Source organism: Fundulus heteroclitus, chromosome 12, assembly GCF_011125445.2.
Source record: "Fundulus heteroclitus isolate FHET01 chromosome 12, MU-UCD_Fhet_4.1, whole genome shotgun sequence".
Classification (NCBI taxonomy): domain Eukaryota; kingdom Metazoa; phylum Chordata; class Actinopteri; order Cyprinodontiformes; family Fundulidae; genus Fundulus; species Fundulus heteroclitus.
Window position 1 is genome coordinate 10,917,979 of NC_046372.1, and position 16,781 is coordinate 10,934,759.

The 16,781-nt window shown below is 41.3% G+C and overlaps 1 protein-coding gene across 1 annotated transcript; it reads right to left on the reverse strand.

The window, feature by feature from the left end:
* Positions 1-4,443: 4,443 nt before the first annotated feature.
* Positions 4,444-11,071, reverse strand: LOC105931389 (ATP synthase subunit alpha, mitochondrial). The gene is made up of 11 exons (XM_012870046.3): positions 10,932-11,071; positions 10,402-10,477; positions 8,461-8,630; positions 8,123-8,296; positions 7,668-7,834; positions 7,286-7,586; positions 6,707-6,931; positions 6,519-6,626; positions 6,300-6,444; positions 4,749-4,899; positions 4,444-4,653 (listed from the first exon to the last, which is right to left on the reverse strand). Exons 1-11 carry the CDS (start codon positions 10,989-10,991, stop codon positions 4,575-4,577), a joined length of 1,656 nt encoding a protein of 551 aa, XP_012725500.2. The 5' UTR covers positions 10,992-11,071; the 3' UTR covers positions 4,444-4,574.
* Positions 11,072-16,781: the final 5,710 nt, after the last annotated feature.

Below are 16,781 nucleotides of genomic sequence, written 5' to 3' on the forward strand. Positions count from 1 at the left end.
GAATTTAAAGTTAATCAAAATGTATTTAAAAGAGTTGAATGTTACGAAACACGTAATGATAAATGGATTATCCTTGCTTCCACCAGCAGCAGGGGCCTCAAGCAAAATAATATTCTGACTTATCTCTCACACAATATAGCATTTATTTAAGCCCTGAAAGTGGGATGGATGCAGCACTGAAGCCTTCCCCTCATCTGGTCTTTGTCTGCTTCTTTCCGTCTTTACAGCTGTAACTATCTCAACCTTCATTAAAGCAGAATGTCTCTGTAGTAACAACGTTCCTTAACACACTTCCATTTTACTGCTATTTTACGAATGAACACTGTGCTTCTGCAAAACTAAAATTTCTCAACAAAGGGCAACCATTTAGATCATAAAGATTTAAAAGATTTTGTTCTGAAACTTGATTTAAAAAAGTAGGCATTATCTGTCTTTCTTTTGCATTTTATGTTTAAATATTTTCAATTGATTTGGTCAGAAACTGTACTGGAGGGGGGACTATAGCAGGAGGTCTATCTACAGAGATCTAAGGCCACCTACTGGATATGAGTGAGACCGCACGGGCGCTTGTGTTTTTTAAAGGTCAAGGCTAAATGACGAGAGGGGTGGGGGAAAAAAAACAATTTCACTGAAAATAAATAAAAAATGTTAAATAAATGTTCAGGGGAAAAATAAATTATTTTGTTTTTCTTTTTTCAACCTAACTTTTTGTACTACCATAAATGCATAGAAACAATAGTGTAACACATCCCACAGCTGCTGCTGATTTGTTGGCTGTAGATCCCTGATCTAAATTTCCTGTTCCACCACACCCCAAAGGGGCTTTGTTGGAGATCTAGTTACTGTGGAGGCCCTAAAGCCATGTTTGAGATTATTTAAACTGTAACGTCTTTGTTATGTGGGCAAAAACTGTCAAAAAAAAAAAGTACTTTCAGGGTCAAATAAGAATTTGCATTTTTCACCAGCTTAAAACATGTTGAGCATGCAATATTTTAATTAACATTTTTTTTAACCTTTTGTTAATATCTGTGTAAATCACTGTAGACTTAAAAAGGGTTGAACATGTTTTGCCTTGTTAAAAGAAATGCATTTTTTTTGGGGGGGAGAAAATTCAGTCTGTTCTCAGCAATATGAACAGGTTTTAGGTCACTTCCTTTCAAAGCACTTGCAGGTTAACAAATCCTCCTGTGTCCGTGGCTTCAGAACTCCACTCCACCAGGGCCTGCAATGAATTTGCAAACTTCTTTACTGAAAAAATCCAAAAGATTAGAGGATCTGTTTGTACATCCATACTAAGTTCAGTACCAACGTTGTCTCCTACCAGAATTGATTTTGACCAAATGTCCCAATTCAGCCAAATAAACTCCAAAAGCTTAGAGCAGATAATTCAGCAGCTAAGTTCCTCCTCCTGCTGCCTTGATGTTCTCCCCGCAGCTTTCTTTAAAAAAGTTTTACCTGTCATAGCGTCTGATTTGACTCAGATAATAAACGCGTCCCTTCTGTCAGGAGTTTTTCCCCAGTCCCTAAAAACAGCAATTATCAAACCACTGCTGAAAAAGAACAATTTAGACAAACTTCTACTCCAGAACTACAGGCCCATCTCAAACCTCCCTTTTATCAGTAAGATCATTGAAAAAGTTGTATTTCAACAATTAAACTCCTTCTTAACAACGACCAGCTGCTTTGATGTTTTCCAGTCTGGCTTCCGCGCTCACCACAGTACAGAGACCGCCCTTATCAAGGTGTTTAATGACATCCATATAAATACAGACTGTGGAAGAACCACCATGCTGGTTCTATTGGACCTCAGTGCAGCATTTGATACTGTCGATCACTCCATCCTGTTAGAATGCCTGGAAAACTGGGTCGGTCTCTCTGGTACAGCTCTCCACTGGTTTAAATCCTACTTAAAGGACAGGGACTTTTTTGTATCAGTAGGTAACTTTACATCAGAGATGACAAAAATCACATGTGGGGTTCCCCAAGGGTCCATCCTGGGTCCCCTCCTATTCAATATCTACATGCTCCCTCTAGCCCAGATAATAAAAAACAACAACATCAGCTATCATAACTATGCAGACGACACACAGCTCTACATCACCATGTCACCAGGTGACTATGAACCAATTCAGGCACTGAGTAAATGCCTAGAAGAAATCAATGCATGGATGTGCCAAAATTTTCTCCAATTGAATAAAAACAAAACTGAAGTAATAATATTTGGACCAATAGAGGAAAGATCAAAAGTTAGTACACAGCTTCAGTCGCTTCAGCTAAAAACCACCAATCAGGCCCGAAATCTGGGAGTAGGGATGGACTCAGACCTGAACCTTCAAAAGCATCTAAAGACAATTACAAGGTCAGCTTTCTATCACCTGAAGAACATTTCTAGGATTAAAGGACTGATGTCTCAGCAGGATCTGGAAAAACTAATCCATGCGTTTATTTTTAGTCGAATTGATTACTGCAACGGTGTTTTCACAGGTCTGCCTAAAAAGTGGATCAGACAGCTGCAGCTGATCCAGAACGCTGCTGCCCGCGTCCTCACCAAGACTAAGAAAGTAGAGCACATAACCCCAGTTCTAAAGTCCTTACACTGGCTCCCTGTATCTCAGAGAATAGACTTTGAAATACTTCTGTTAGTCTATAAATCTCTAAATGGCTTAGCACCTAAATACATCACAGACTTGTTATCAGTGTATCAACCCTCCAGACCACTCAGGTCTTCTGGCTCCAGCCTGTTCTGCATACCTAGAACCAGAACTAAACAAGGAGAAGCAGCATTTAGTTCCTATGCTCCGCTTATCTGGAACAAACTTCCAGAAAACTGTAAAAGTGCGGAAAGCCTGAGTTCTTTTAAATCAAGATTAAAAACATCTGTTTAAAATTGCCTTTGACTGTTCTAGTTAAACAGTTTTACTGTTTTTAATGTTCTTTTTTGTTACTATATTCTATCCCTACTTGCTTTTACTCAATTTTCTATCTACATTTTATTATTTTGGTATATCTTAATCATGTAAAGCACTTTGTATTGTCTTGTACTGAATTGTGCTATATAAATAAATTTGCCTTGCCTTGCCTTGTATTTAACAAATTACACAGATTTGGATGCACCAAAGTCTGCTTATGAGTTAGTCACTGGACAGATGTGAACCCATTTACTATGAAATTAAGGAGAATGCAAAAAGGGTGATTGTAAAAGACAAATGTGTCTCTCTCTGTATCAACCACTTGTAATGAGGAGCCAAACATGTATCTTTCTTTAATTGCAGTCTAGGGCCACAAAAAATTAGTCCAGGGGCTACAAATGTCCCCTGGGCCGCACTTTGGACACTCAATTTAATCGTTGTGACATTATTCTGCTGGAAGTAGCCATCAGAAGATGGGTTCACTTTGGTCTTATAAAAGGTAAGGAAAGCAGCAATGGCCAGTTGGTATTAAGGGACACAAAGTGTGCCATGATATTTTCCCATCATCACTACACCACCACCCTGAACTACTGAAATAAGGCAAGATGGATGTTTTGTCATAAATTCTATCCCAGCTATCTGAAATTGACAGCCAGACCAAGACTCTTCAGAGTAGGGGATGATTGCTTATCGTTGTTGGATTTTGCTGAATCTTGTGTTCATCCGTTGCCCATCTGCTTCATGATTCAACATGTAGTGCATGCAGCTGGATCTCAGTATGCTTTGGCTGTAACAAGTGATTGAGCTATTGCCTTTAATAAAATTAAAAAAAGTCACCCGTCTATTCAGCGATAAAGCATTTTAACGCACAACATACTTTATCATACATTTTTCACCCCAATCTTTATAAACCCAAGAAATTGTTTACAGAGAATTAATTATAATACGCTCCCTCTTATTCGGATGGTCGGTTTGATCAAGTCAACCAGTCTATACACGCTTGTCAGCCACACACACACCTCCCAAAGGGCAATTTAGAGAGACAAAAATAGAGTAAGGATCCCTAAAGTGGGATTGAAACCCAGGATCTTCTTGCTGTAAACTGTCCTCACTGACTCTAGATACCTAAATCTGTGTTAATTGAATTGTGGGACAAAAAGACCCACATTTAACTAAAAAGCCAGGATATTTGAATGTAGCCTGTAAAGAAAAGACAGGACAATGATTATTTTGTGACAGAGTCACAACATTTATTACTACTGTATCAAACTTTTTTTCCATCCACAGACCAACTGGGGTTTACAACTCAACCCTTCTAGTAAATCCAGTGAAGAAACAGGAATTAATTTAAACCCTCTCCTCTGGTCTGTTTGAATATAGTTCTAACTTATTACACTCAAACACGTTTTATGAATGTGGAAAACCAGAAACAGAAACGTCGGAACCACGTTTTGAGTCGTCTGTCGTCCTGCCCGAATTAAAATCTGCTGCAGTCAAGCGCACAAAACCAGAAGAGTTGTACAGCACAGCAGGGCGGGAGGGGTTGTAAAGTTTTATTTGGAGAAATCTGTACATGGAGGTTTTGGCCTTCAGTATGTTCACATGTATAAGCTTTATGAGGACACAGACAAGAAGCTCACTGAGGATCAGGAGAAGTGCAATCAGTTACTCAAAACTGGACAGGAAGTTCAGTACAATCTGCTTCAGTTTAGCATCTGATGCCTCGGAGATCTTGCCATCAGCCCTGGAAGAACAGAACAAGGTCAGGTAAGTCAAACCATTAAAAAAAAAAAAAAAAAAAAAAAAAGTGCCGACTTGAAAACAGAAGTGTCGCGTTACCTAATTGCGGCGAGCAGGTCCTGTTGCTGGCTGAGGATGTGCTGCAGGAAAGCCTTCTCAAACTTTGTGATCTTGCTTGGCTCCATCTTGTCCAGGTGTCCCCTGACGCCAGCGTAGATGACCGCTACCTGCTCCTCGATGGCCATGGGAGCTGCAGGACAGAGCCCGACACACCTCAGTACAGAAATCAGTGCAGAGCCTCTACTTTAAGGGATGGGTCAGGGTTGATCTTACCAGCAGTAGATAACCGTCCTCATTTAGTATAAATCCAGATTAGTTAGACCCTGCAGCTGAATTTAACAGCTAGACCAAGAAGACTTTAATCTTAACTCTTTAGGGGTCCCTAAAGAACAAAATATAAATAGATCCTCTCCCACATGTACCTTAATGGGTTCCTACAGGAATTTTTTAGAGCTTTTAAAAGCTTAAAATATTTTAAATCAGCTTCATCGTTTAAATTTTTAACTTTAACAACTTAAAGTCATGTCAGCACTATTTTAAAATCAAAAAAAGCAAAAGTGGGATGTTTGGGGTGTCTGGTTTATCTAGATTGGTTTGTGCTGCCACAATAAATGTCTATATATTCCATAATGTAAGAAAATACATAAAAATGGGCAGTCCTCCATCAACGATCCTCCTACTAACGAGCCCCACATACTCTGGTATACTGTGAGCCGTCCACAGAGAATTCGGCCTTTCTTGTGACAAATTCCTATATTTCCCATACTTTCTGCCTGTGGGACAAAGTGGGGAACAAGTTTGCTGAACTAGGTGAGCGCCTAGAACCGTTTATATTGTGACACCGCGTGTGTATTCATAAAAACATAACTTTACACGTGCCTAAATGTCTGCAGACTCAAGTCCGAGCATATATGTGGGAGCCTTAAGGACTTAAAGTGTTACCCATCAGCGCAACTGTCTGCCGTTAAAGTAAAGTGTTTTAAGAAGCAATAAAATAGTATAAACTCAGTTTGCCTTTTATGGGAAACTAAATCTCAGAGAGATTAATAATTATATTATCAGTTTATGTGTAAGTAGTCTGTGTTTAGTGTTCACATAAGCCCAAGTCACAGTTTGGAGACTCGAGGGATTTTAGGACGGTCGACTTTGGTCTGAACTTCTCTCCGACTACCCAGTAGCTGCAGCCTTGGTCCAACTCGGGGCGACTGTGGCTTGGTGGGTTGAGTAGTCGTCTGGCAATCTGAGGGTTGTGGGTTCGATTCCAGCTTCCCCCTGCCACATGTCGATGTGCCCCTGGGCAAGGCACTTAACCCCAAGTTGCCTACCGAGCTGCGTCTCGGTGTATAAATGTGTGTGCGTTAGTGAGAGCGACTGGGTGAATGTGGCTATAGTGTACAGCGCTTTGGGTGGTCAACATGACTGGAAAAGCGCTATATAAGTTCAGTCCATTTACCATTTACCATTTAACTCCAGGTTTATACTAGATGAAGACACCAATAGCGACATCTAGTCCTGGTAAGATATTAACAGTTCAGCATCTTTTCAACCATCCCTGCAGGAGATACAAGCTGTACAAGTATTAACACTCACAGTACTGTCCCTGCTTCAGCAGCTCGGTGAGCCTGACGCCCCTGTTGAGAAGCTGCTGGGTGGCAGCGTCCAGGTCGGAGCCGAACTGGGCGAAGGCGGCCACCTCACGGTACTGAGCCAACTCCAGCTTCATCGTACCAGCCACCTACAAAAGGAGTCACGTGTTGTTTAGAGGATTCTGCTTTAAAAACACAGACGATGTCTAATCCCTGGACTTACCTGCTTCATGGCTCTGGTTTGGGCAGCTGAGCCTACTCTGGACACAGAGAGACCCACATTGATAGCGGGGCGGATACCCTTGTAGAACAGCTCGGTCTCCAAGAAGATCTGCATTAAGGAGGATGAGACGAAATGAAACAACGCACCAAAGGAATGAATAACCGCTGTAACGGAACCACGGCACGGACCTGCCCGTCTGTGATGGAGATCACGTTTGTGGGGATGTAGGCGGACACGTCTCCGGCCTGTGTCTCGATGACGGGCAGGGCGGTGAGGGAGCCGCCTCCGAAGTTGTCGTTCATCTTGGCCGCCCTCTCCAGCAGACGAGAGTGCAGGTAGAAGACGTCGCCGGGGTAAGCCTCACGTCCAGGAGGACGACGCAGCAGCAGAGACATCTGACGGTAGGCGACAGCCTAACGGGGGAGTTTGATAGAAACATTAGTCCTGATGCAACGTTTCATGTGGCCAAAACATGTCAGTAATAACTTATGTGCAATAAGCTATTTAAACAAGGTGCTATAATCCGTGCATTAAGCCTGTGCAATAGTCCTGTATAAACTGTATAATAACATATGTGCAATAACATATTTATACATAGGAGTGTACAGAATTGTATATAGCTGTATAACTGTATCTAACTGATTCTACTTACCTACTTTGACACCTTCTTCTGACTTTTGAGCCGATGGGACAAGTGAATTTCTCCACTGTGAGATCAATAAAGCTTATCTTATCTTAGAATTAAGAATGAGGAAATCTGAACTGACCTGCTTGGACAGATCGTCGTAGATGATCAGGGCGTGTTTGCCGTTGTCTCTGAAATACTCTCCCATGGAGCAGCCCGAGTACGGGGCCAGGTACTGCAGAGGAGCCGCGTCCGAGGCGGTGGCAGACACCACGATGGTGTACTTCATGGCGTCAGCGTCGGTCAACCTCTTCACCAGCTGGGCCACGGTGGACCTCTTCTGGCCGATAGCAACGTAGATACAATACAGCTTCTTCTTCTCGTCGGTTCCATCGTTGAAGCGCTTCTGGTTGATGATGGTGTCGATGGCGATGGCGGTTTTGCTGATGTGAAATTAAACGGGGTTATCAAAGGAAAACTGCCTTTCCTCAATGCCAACAACCCAGATCTGTGCATGAAATTACCCAGTCTGCCTGTCGCCAATGATCAGCTCACGCTGGCCTCGACCAATGGGCACCAGGCTGTCCACAGCCTTGATCCCGGTCTGCATGGGCTCCCTCACAGAAATACGAGGGATGATACCCGGGGCCTTCAGACCCACACGCCTGCGGATCTTTGAGCCCAGAGGACCCTGAAAAGAGAAACATCCACATTTATTAATGTTTCTGGCATAAATTTAAGAGATGCACCAGTCAATGGGCCTCAGACTGGAACCAGCAAATTTTCCCATTGACTGAAACATCAATGACTGGAAAGAAGAGACTTTTTCACCCCTTTAAACAAAATGTGGGAACTTTTGATGCATATGTTATAATCTACTAAGAGACTGGAAACATCCATCCATCCAAACTGTTGTAGAAAACGTCCTTATTTTGCTTTTAATTGCTCAACAATTTGTCCGCCCAAACCCCCAGCTAACCTTTCCATCGATGGCATTTCCCAGAGCATCCACCACGCGGCCGAGCAGCTCCTCACCCACAGGAACATCCACAATGGCTCCTGTCCTCTTAACAATGTCCCCCTCCTTGATCAGCTTGTCGTTACCGAACACCACAACACCAACGTTGTCAGGCTCCAAGTTCAGAGACATGCCCTAGAAGGAAAAAAAAAGGCAGATATTTTAATGCCTTCCCATTTCAAAATAATTAGCTTTATGGTTTCAGCTTCTACTGAATCAAGGCGACACCCGACCAGTTCCAGAAACCATCTTTAAAATATATCGGACTTGTTAAATGCTAAATTTATTCATAAACATACTTTGAGGCCAGAGGAGAACTCCACCATCTCTTCAGCCTGGACATTCCTCAGCCCGTACACTCTGGCGATACCGTCACCAATGGACAGCACACGGCCGGTCTCCTCCAGGTCCGCAGAGGTGTCGGCACCCAGGATCTTCTCCTCCAGGATCGAGGAGACCTCAGCTGTGCCTGTTATTGAATAATTTAGTCAGAAGTCTATCCTGATTGAGTCAACTACTACACTGTGTGGAAGCACCAATTAATAGGGCTGGGCAATATATACCCAAAAATTAAAATAATCTGGGTATATATTGCCCAATAAAAATGACTTTTTGAAAGAGATATAAGATAAAGACTATATCGTTTATATCAAGTTTACATCCATGTTGCATTAGAATTATACTGTTATGTATTCCAGTCATTTTAAAGCCATTTCTCATATTTATCCACACTTGTTATTTGTTTAATAAATGTTCTTGTAAGACATTTGATATAAAGCTTTTGACTCAGATGCTTTATATAAGTTACTTTATGACATTTTTTTTTTCCATATATCGGCATTCAGCCTAAAAATAGATATTAATTGTGGTCCATAATCGCCTTGCCCTACCGATTAGTCCTTCCCCAGAAACGAAGTGACTTGTGGTTTTCTTCTGAGGGCAAACTTGTTGATTTTGATTATTTTTGCCAACAACTATAATTGCATAAGGAAAAAAATGCTGCAAGTTCCCAGAGATAGTTTTCTTCAAAAATGTAAATGTCAAGAATTGATGCACCAAAGCAACTGTAACCAACCGTTATCGGATAACGTCGACATACGATCACTTATTGGAGCTAGCTAGAGGAAAAGTTAAGAGTTTAGACTGCTGGTCGAATAGATTGGTGCATCTCTACATCACAACCTTTTCCAAATCCAGAAAATGTTTGTGTATTAGCATTTAATACTGACAATTCTACAGGAAATGTTAAGCCCACCATGTATCATCAATTAGTCTCCAACTTGCTGCCAGTCCTTGATTTGGTGATTATGCTACAGGCTGCACTGCCCCTTCAGAAACAGTTTTTAAAATGATTATATTCATTTGCAGCTTGAAGTTTTTAAACCTTCCAGAAATATAAACAAAACATATCCAGAATATTGTTTAACTATTTTTTAAAGCAATAGCATTTTCTTTTTGGCAAAATAAGAGATTACCAAATAAATGCCACTTATTCTGACTCAAAGAAGATGGTTTGTCAAATGATCTTAATAAAAAACTTTAATATAAATAGTTTATATATATATGAACGAGGGTCTCCAAAATCAAAGGTTTTCCACTGAATTATAGCGTCTGAAACAATGACGACTTCATTTTAGAAGTACATGTATGACCTTAGTATCAGACCGCTCCTTTAAAGCTCTTCAAGATTCATTTGGTAATTTCAATTTTAGTCTGAACATTTTGGATACAATACCACTACCTCTTGAATAACATGCAGCACTTTCTTTTGATGCATGATTTTCCTTATTATTTGAGGCATAAATAGCCCTACTATTTGCACATTAAAGCACATTTACATACACTTTATCTGATCATTACACCTCAGGCAGCATAAAAATAAACGCTGCCATTTTTAGTGGATTGCTGACCAGACCAATCAAGAGAAAACTGGCTGTCTTCAATGTCTCCATATACTGGGTTCTTTTTTTAACAGAAGCAACAGGTCTGGTGACCGTCCCAATAAAATAAAATAAAAAAGTGTTTTGGTTAAAAAATATTAGAGCCAAATGTCACTTCCCTGCAGCAAACACCCAATAAAGGATTGCTTTATTGGATTTATTTATTTTTAATATCAAACAGTAGTGCACATTGACTGTTTGTACACAGGATCTTTAAGACAAAAACCTGAATTAAGAGTTCCTGCATGTAAACACGAGTGTCGTTCGTCAGTAGCGGACAAACATGTTGGTCCGTCTCACCTGTCTTCTGCAGCCATGGTCCCTGTGTGTGGATGTGCTTGACCCCAACGCAGGCGGCCGGGAGCGTCTTGGACACCTGAAGTCAAGGACAGACGGGTTAACTCACTCGTCCGAAACAAACCTCACATTATTCTGGCAAATGTTGGTGACGATAAATAAAAAGCACAAGAGCTGCGCAGGTTGAAGGCAGCCCCGCGGAGAGGGCATGCGCTGTCAGGCTTCCTGACCTTCAAGCGTGGCTGAATGAGCAGCTAGCTCGGCGTTAGCCTGGATGCTAACTGCAGCCAGCGCAGGACGAAGACCGGGTCTTTGCAAGGGCAACGCGAAGAAACGGGTTTAGCTCATCAATATCAACAACACAAGGCTAAATTATCACTAACATACGATTTCTTGAGTTTGAAGCCGCTTTTACGGGTTATGTGTAAGCTAGCGGCCTGTACCCTTCACTTTCAGAAAGCGCACAAAAATAACACCGTAAACGCTGGGTGCTGCCACCACGGCAGCAGCATATTGTTTGGTGAAATACTTACAAATCCAGCTCTCTTGGGCAGGCTCCTGACCAAAGCTGCTGCAACTCTCACGGATAACATTTTGTCGGGTTGCTAATGACCTGTCCTCCACCGAGCGGCTCCGATCTGCCTGCGAGTGAATGTAATGGCTGAATGAACGCTTCTTCTATTTATCGCCTCGATGTCAATCTGCCCGCTTTACTGCTCAGCTCTGCCCCCTGCCGTCAAGGAATTGTCAGTTGGCTGTTGTTTTTGGAGGACCGAAACGGGCAATGATTAAATAAATAAATACAACGGAAATAAACCAATACACTAAAAACTAAGAAGACAAACTAATTTATATTTATTAAATGTATTTGTTTAAAAATTAGTTTTTTTTATTCTTATTTTTCTCTTTTTCTTTGATCCACTGTATATATGAAGATACACTGTATATAACTGATGCACCTTTCCTACTTTTGCACCTTCTTCTGATTATTGGCTAATGAGCCGATGTGGCAAGTGAATTTCTCCAATGTGAGATCAATAAAGCCTATCTTATCTTATCTTATCTTATCTTATCTTATAATTCCTTTATTGTCCCCCTATGGGCAAATTCGGGTGACAGTGGCACGGACAGTTACACACAATTATTAGCAATGAGGAAAAAAAGAGAAGAACAAATAAGAGCAAACTAGTCTAATCTAAAGTTAGTTCTAGAAAAACAACAAGAGTAGAAGATATGTGCCATGTAGCAAGAAGGTCCTGGGTTCGAGTCCTACCCTTACCCTGGGTCTATCTGCATGGCGTTTGCATGTTCTCCCTGTGCATGAGCGGGTCCTCTCCGGGTACTCCGGCTTCCTACCACAGTCCAAAAAATATGACTGTTAGGTTAATTGGCTTCTCTAAATTCTCCTCAGAATTGGCTTCTCTAAATTCTTCTCTAAATTCTCCTCACACACAGGTGTGAGTGTGTGTGAGAATGATCCCGGGTCCTGTTTGTCCCTGCAATAGACTGGAGACCTGTCCAGGGTGTACCGCGCCTCTCGCCCATTGACAGCTGGAGATGGGCACCAGCACTCCTCGCGACCCCACAAGGAATAGACGTGTTAGAAAAATAATGGATGGATGGATGGATGAAGTAATACTGACACCACCTGATGTCAAATTGGTACAGCAGCTCCATGAATTTGACACCAGAGTAAGAGGAGACTGGTGTCGTAAGTTAAAGGCTGGTTCTGAAACGCAGAATTGACATAGGTTGTAGAACTCAGTACTTGTCCATTAAACTCGTCAGATCTTAAATTAGTTAAATAATTGTTTAGTAGCAGTTGTAGAGTAAATTTATCATTGTCCATCTCTGTTTTTAGGTATTAGATTTGTTTCTTTTTTGTGATTAACGATAAATGTTGTTGTTGATGTTGTTTATACTGACTACAATTTCCAGGTGTTTGTTCTTGTGGATAATAATTATTTTTATCATTCATCCTCAATAAATCTTAATCCTGAAAAATGTTTCTAATACAGATTTTTTGAAGGGTGAAAAAAAATCCTTCAGACTGATATTTGAAAGATTATGTAACTGATTTGTTTATGCACTATAACTTTTATGAATAATAACCATGCTACATATGATTACAGCAAGGATGAATGTTACCAATTGCTCTGCCTTTGAAATGTGACCCGGAAAAAAGCTGGAGACAAAATTACACAAAATATCTCACCAAGTTTGATGCCTATTGTGTCACATAAATGAATAGCACCCTCCTAATGACTTTCCTGAACCGCAGTTGGGGCCCGTACAAAATAAGTCCAGGGGCCACAAATATACCGTATATATAGGCGCATGTTAATTTTCCCTTTTTAATTTATTTTTAGACATTTTTCTCATTTCACTTCATCTCAGACAATTTTGAGCAGATTCGTCACATAAAACAAGATTTAAAAATATTCTAAAAACAGATTAGAGTGTAACAAAATGGGTAAAAAGATACAGCTTGTAAATCATTTTGCCAGGCACGGTAAATAATGTTTATTTCATTTCATGATTCATTTTTTTAATCAGTTTAATTGATCAACACATGGCAGCCTTTGTTTTTTTTTTTTTTTATATAATTTTTTTATATGTGCTTTTTTCATGTGGTTGCTTACAAGGTCTGTTGTTCTTCTATCACCTGAAGAACATTTCCAGGATTAAGGAACTGATGTCTCAGCAGGATCTAAAAAAACGAATCCATGCATTTATTTTTAGTACAATTGATTTCGATGCTGATTGCGGTGCAACGGTGTTTTCACAGGTCTGCCTAAAAAGTGGATCAGACAGCTGCAGCTGATCCAGAACGCTGCTGCCCGCGTCCTCACTAAGACTAAGAAAGTAGAGCACATAACCCCAGGTTTAAAGTCCTTACACTGGCTCCCTGTAGAGAATAGACTTTAAAATACTTCTGTTAGTCTATAAATCACTGAATGGCTTAGTACCTAAATACATCACAGACTTGTTATCAGTGTATCAACCCTCCAGACCACTCAGGTCTTCTGGCTCCAGCCTACTCTGCATACCTAGAACCAGAACTAAACATGGAGAAGCAGCATTTAGTTCCTATGCTCCACTTATCTGGAACAAACTTCCAGAAAACTGTAAAAGTGCTGAAAGCCTGAGTTCATTTAAATTGAGATTAAAAACACATTTTCTTAGGATTGCCTTCGACTGTTCTAGTTAAGCTGTTTTAAACATAATTAGTTCAACTTTGTAGTCCAATTTCTTTTTTTTTTTATATTTGCTTTTAGTTTCTATTCTCCCATGTTTTATTTTGTTTCTACATTTTATTCCAACTTGCTTTTATTCTGTTTTATTTCCCTATATTTAATCATGTAAAGCACTTTGCATTGTCTTTGTACTGAAATGTGCTATATAAATAAATTTGCCTTGCCTTGCCTTGTTGTATGTGTCCTGTGGGGCGTAGTGGCTGATTTGGGGGGTGCCTGGATCTTGGGGGTCTGGTGGGTGCCTGGAGTGGGATGTCTGGTGGGTCTGGTGCCGGGGCCTGTGGTGGGCCTGTGTGGCCCACGGGGTGACTTCTGGTGGCTACTTACGATACTCTTAGGGGGGGTCTGTGTCGGCGAACGTGGGTTACTGTTAACTGATAGCTGTGCTGCTCCTGGGTGGGTCTGGGGCTCGCTGTTCCTGGGGTGGACCACTTTTGGGCAGGTGTCCTGGCGAGGCTGGTGTGTGGGTTTCGGTTAGCTCTCAGGCCTCGCTGCTTGTCTCTTGCCTTGCAGATTTTGGGTGCCGCGGCTAGTGGTGCCTGCCTCTCTAGGTTTTCGGAGAAAGGGGGAGCCTATTGGAGCCAGCGGGGGAGCTGGCTTCCTGGGTGGGCATGTTGCTCCCTCCCCATCCCTGGATGCCTCCGTCTGCCTGTTCCATCCCGCTACCACACAAGTAGGACAGGCCTGCTGTCTTGTCACGTCCTTGGCTGGCGCTGGCACTTCGGACTCTTCCCCAAAATATGGAGGTGGGGCTTAGGTATGGAGGGCAGGGAGTGGGGGAGGCTGTCCCTCCGGGTTTGTGGGGTGGTCTCTGGTTGGCTGGCCCGTTCAGTTCTTGTTGGTCTCATCTCTGGGTAAAACAGCTCATGGGTCATCTGGCTGGGGTCATCTGAGTGGGGGGTTGGGGCCGGAGTATGGACCAGGTAGGTCGGGATGTGGGGACTGTTGGGTTTGATGGTGGCCCTCCATCCTAAAGATGGGGTTCACTTCCCAGGTCTGGATACTCCTCTGGGGTGCCGGTACCTGGTCCTAGCAGTATAGGATGTGTGAGGTGACAGTGTGTTTACAGCATTCCTTTTGTTTTGGGTAAGAGTGTATGCATGTGGGGGCACTAGGGTGGGAACGTGTGAATCCTGGGATAATCTCTGGTCCCCACTAGGTGGGGAGCCCTTCCCTTCCATCCTGCTCCCCTCCGTTGGCTGGCACCTTGACCCCCTGGTGCGTTGGTGGTCTTCGGTGTCCGGGGCTGGGTACTCGGGTGAATCACTCCTGGTGGCTGCTTTGCAGGGCCTCGGCCCTATGGCTCTGTCTGGGCACCGCCGTGGGGTGGGGTGCCCTTGGGCCTTGGCTCTCTGGGCCCATGGCTGGATCTGCTCTGGTGCAGCTGGCTGCTGGCAGAGTCTGCAGGCTCATCGCTGCAGCTTCTGGAGACTTCGGCACTGTGGCCTTTGGCTCTTCACAACCACTATTGAGCATTTTTCTTATTGATAAACCTTATATATACAACTGCACTCTCTCAACCACCTACAGGTGCTTGGATCCAGGTGCTTAGAGATTTACTTCTTGAAAACCCCTATTATTAGCTTTAACTGCCACTTTATACATCTCGTATAAAGTAGCAGTGTATACTGTGTACTTTTAAGTGATGTTATGAAAGCATTGGTTGTTTGTACCTGTAATACTTTAAGTTTGTTTTGCTGTTCTTTTTATATCTCTCTTTGCAGGTGTAGAAGCAGACTCGGGGGATGTTATCTTGTTCTCTCATTTTCCTCTCCTCTATTTTTATCACCTTTTCTCCCTTTTAGTATTTTGTTTAATCTTTTTCTCTTCTAGCTTCCCGTTTTTGTGTCCATTGAACGTGAAATAGTTCCAGAATAAACCTAATAAAGCTTTTTGCATATATAAATCAATAGGAGTACTGTGGCGAAAGTAGTAATGCTCCACTTGTGAAAATAAAATCTGTTGGGCGCTCTTTGGCAGTAAGACAGCAATTCTTAATACAACACTGCCAGACAGGACAAAAAAAATATTTAAATAAAAGAAGCAAATATACATCTGTGGTTTCCTTCACTGAAGAAATACAAATAATTTCTATGTACGCATGGATTTAATAACCTAGATGCATTTCCTTTTTAATTTTATTTATTTAGTTTTTTTAAACCAGGGGCGTGCAAAGTGTGGTCCAGGGGAACAATTGTATCTTTTTAAAATAAAAAAGATGTTAGGAAGAATACATTTTCTCTTATTAACAAGTTTTCTGTATTCATCTTAATTTTGTGGTAAATATAATTTTGTAGCAGATATAATCAAAAAATATCTGGAAACCTTTACCCCTCCCATATTAATAAATACAGCAAGAGGGACCCATTTCTTCTAACCCAAAACAGAAAAAAATCAACTCCGCATAGAAAATGGTCTTATAACAACACAGCTGAACATGATTAAACATATGCTATGTTTTGGATCTTCAATGATTTGTAGATCACCTATCTAGAAACACAATAATTTTTGCCAATTTCAATTAAAACTTTTAAGTTTGTTAGTGAGCAGATGAAATAGAGCAGAAATAATCTTTTTTAATTTTTATTAAAAAAACAAAACAAAACCCTAGACCCTCCTCCCCGTGTTTCATTTTGGACTCATGGCCAAAGTTTGGACACCATTGTTCTAAACCTGGGATCTACAACCTGCACAGGTGGCTTTTTGGACCTTTCCCGTTGGGTTTAGCCAAAGTTATTTAAAGCCAACTACGAATTTTAAGTATAGATACTTAAAATATTACTAATGTGTAAATAAATGTACATTATTCTGTAATACAAGGGATAGACCTACGATATGTAAAAAATAAAAATGACAGGAATCAATACATTTTCTTCCGCCTGCTCCTTTTCAAGATCAAAAGATTTATTTAATCCTTACATTCTGTATTGTCATTTTTGATGTTTGTATATTTACAGCAGTTCATTTTTGTCCCCCCCACCCCTTATATCCTGAAAAGGTCATAATACACAATTTGAGTTTTGAGAACAGAATGATAAAAAGTACCAATAATATGTTTTAGATTGATTTGTTTTGTCATAAGTTTGAAAAATGTGCTTTTAAAAAAAAAAAAACATAATGTTTCAC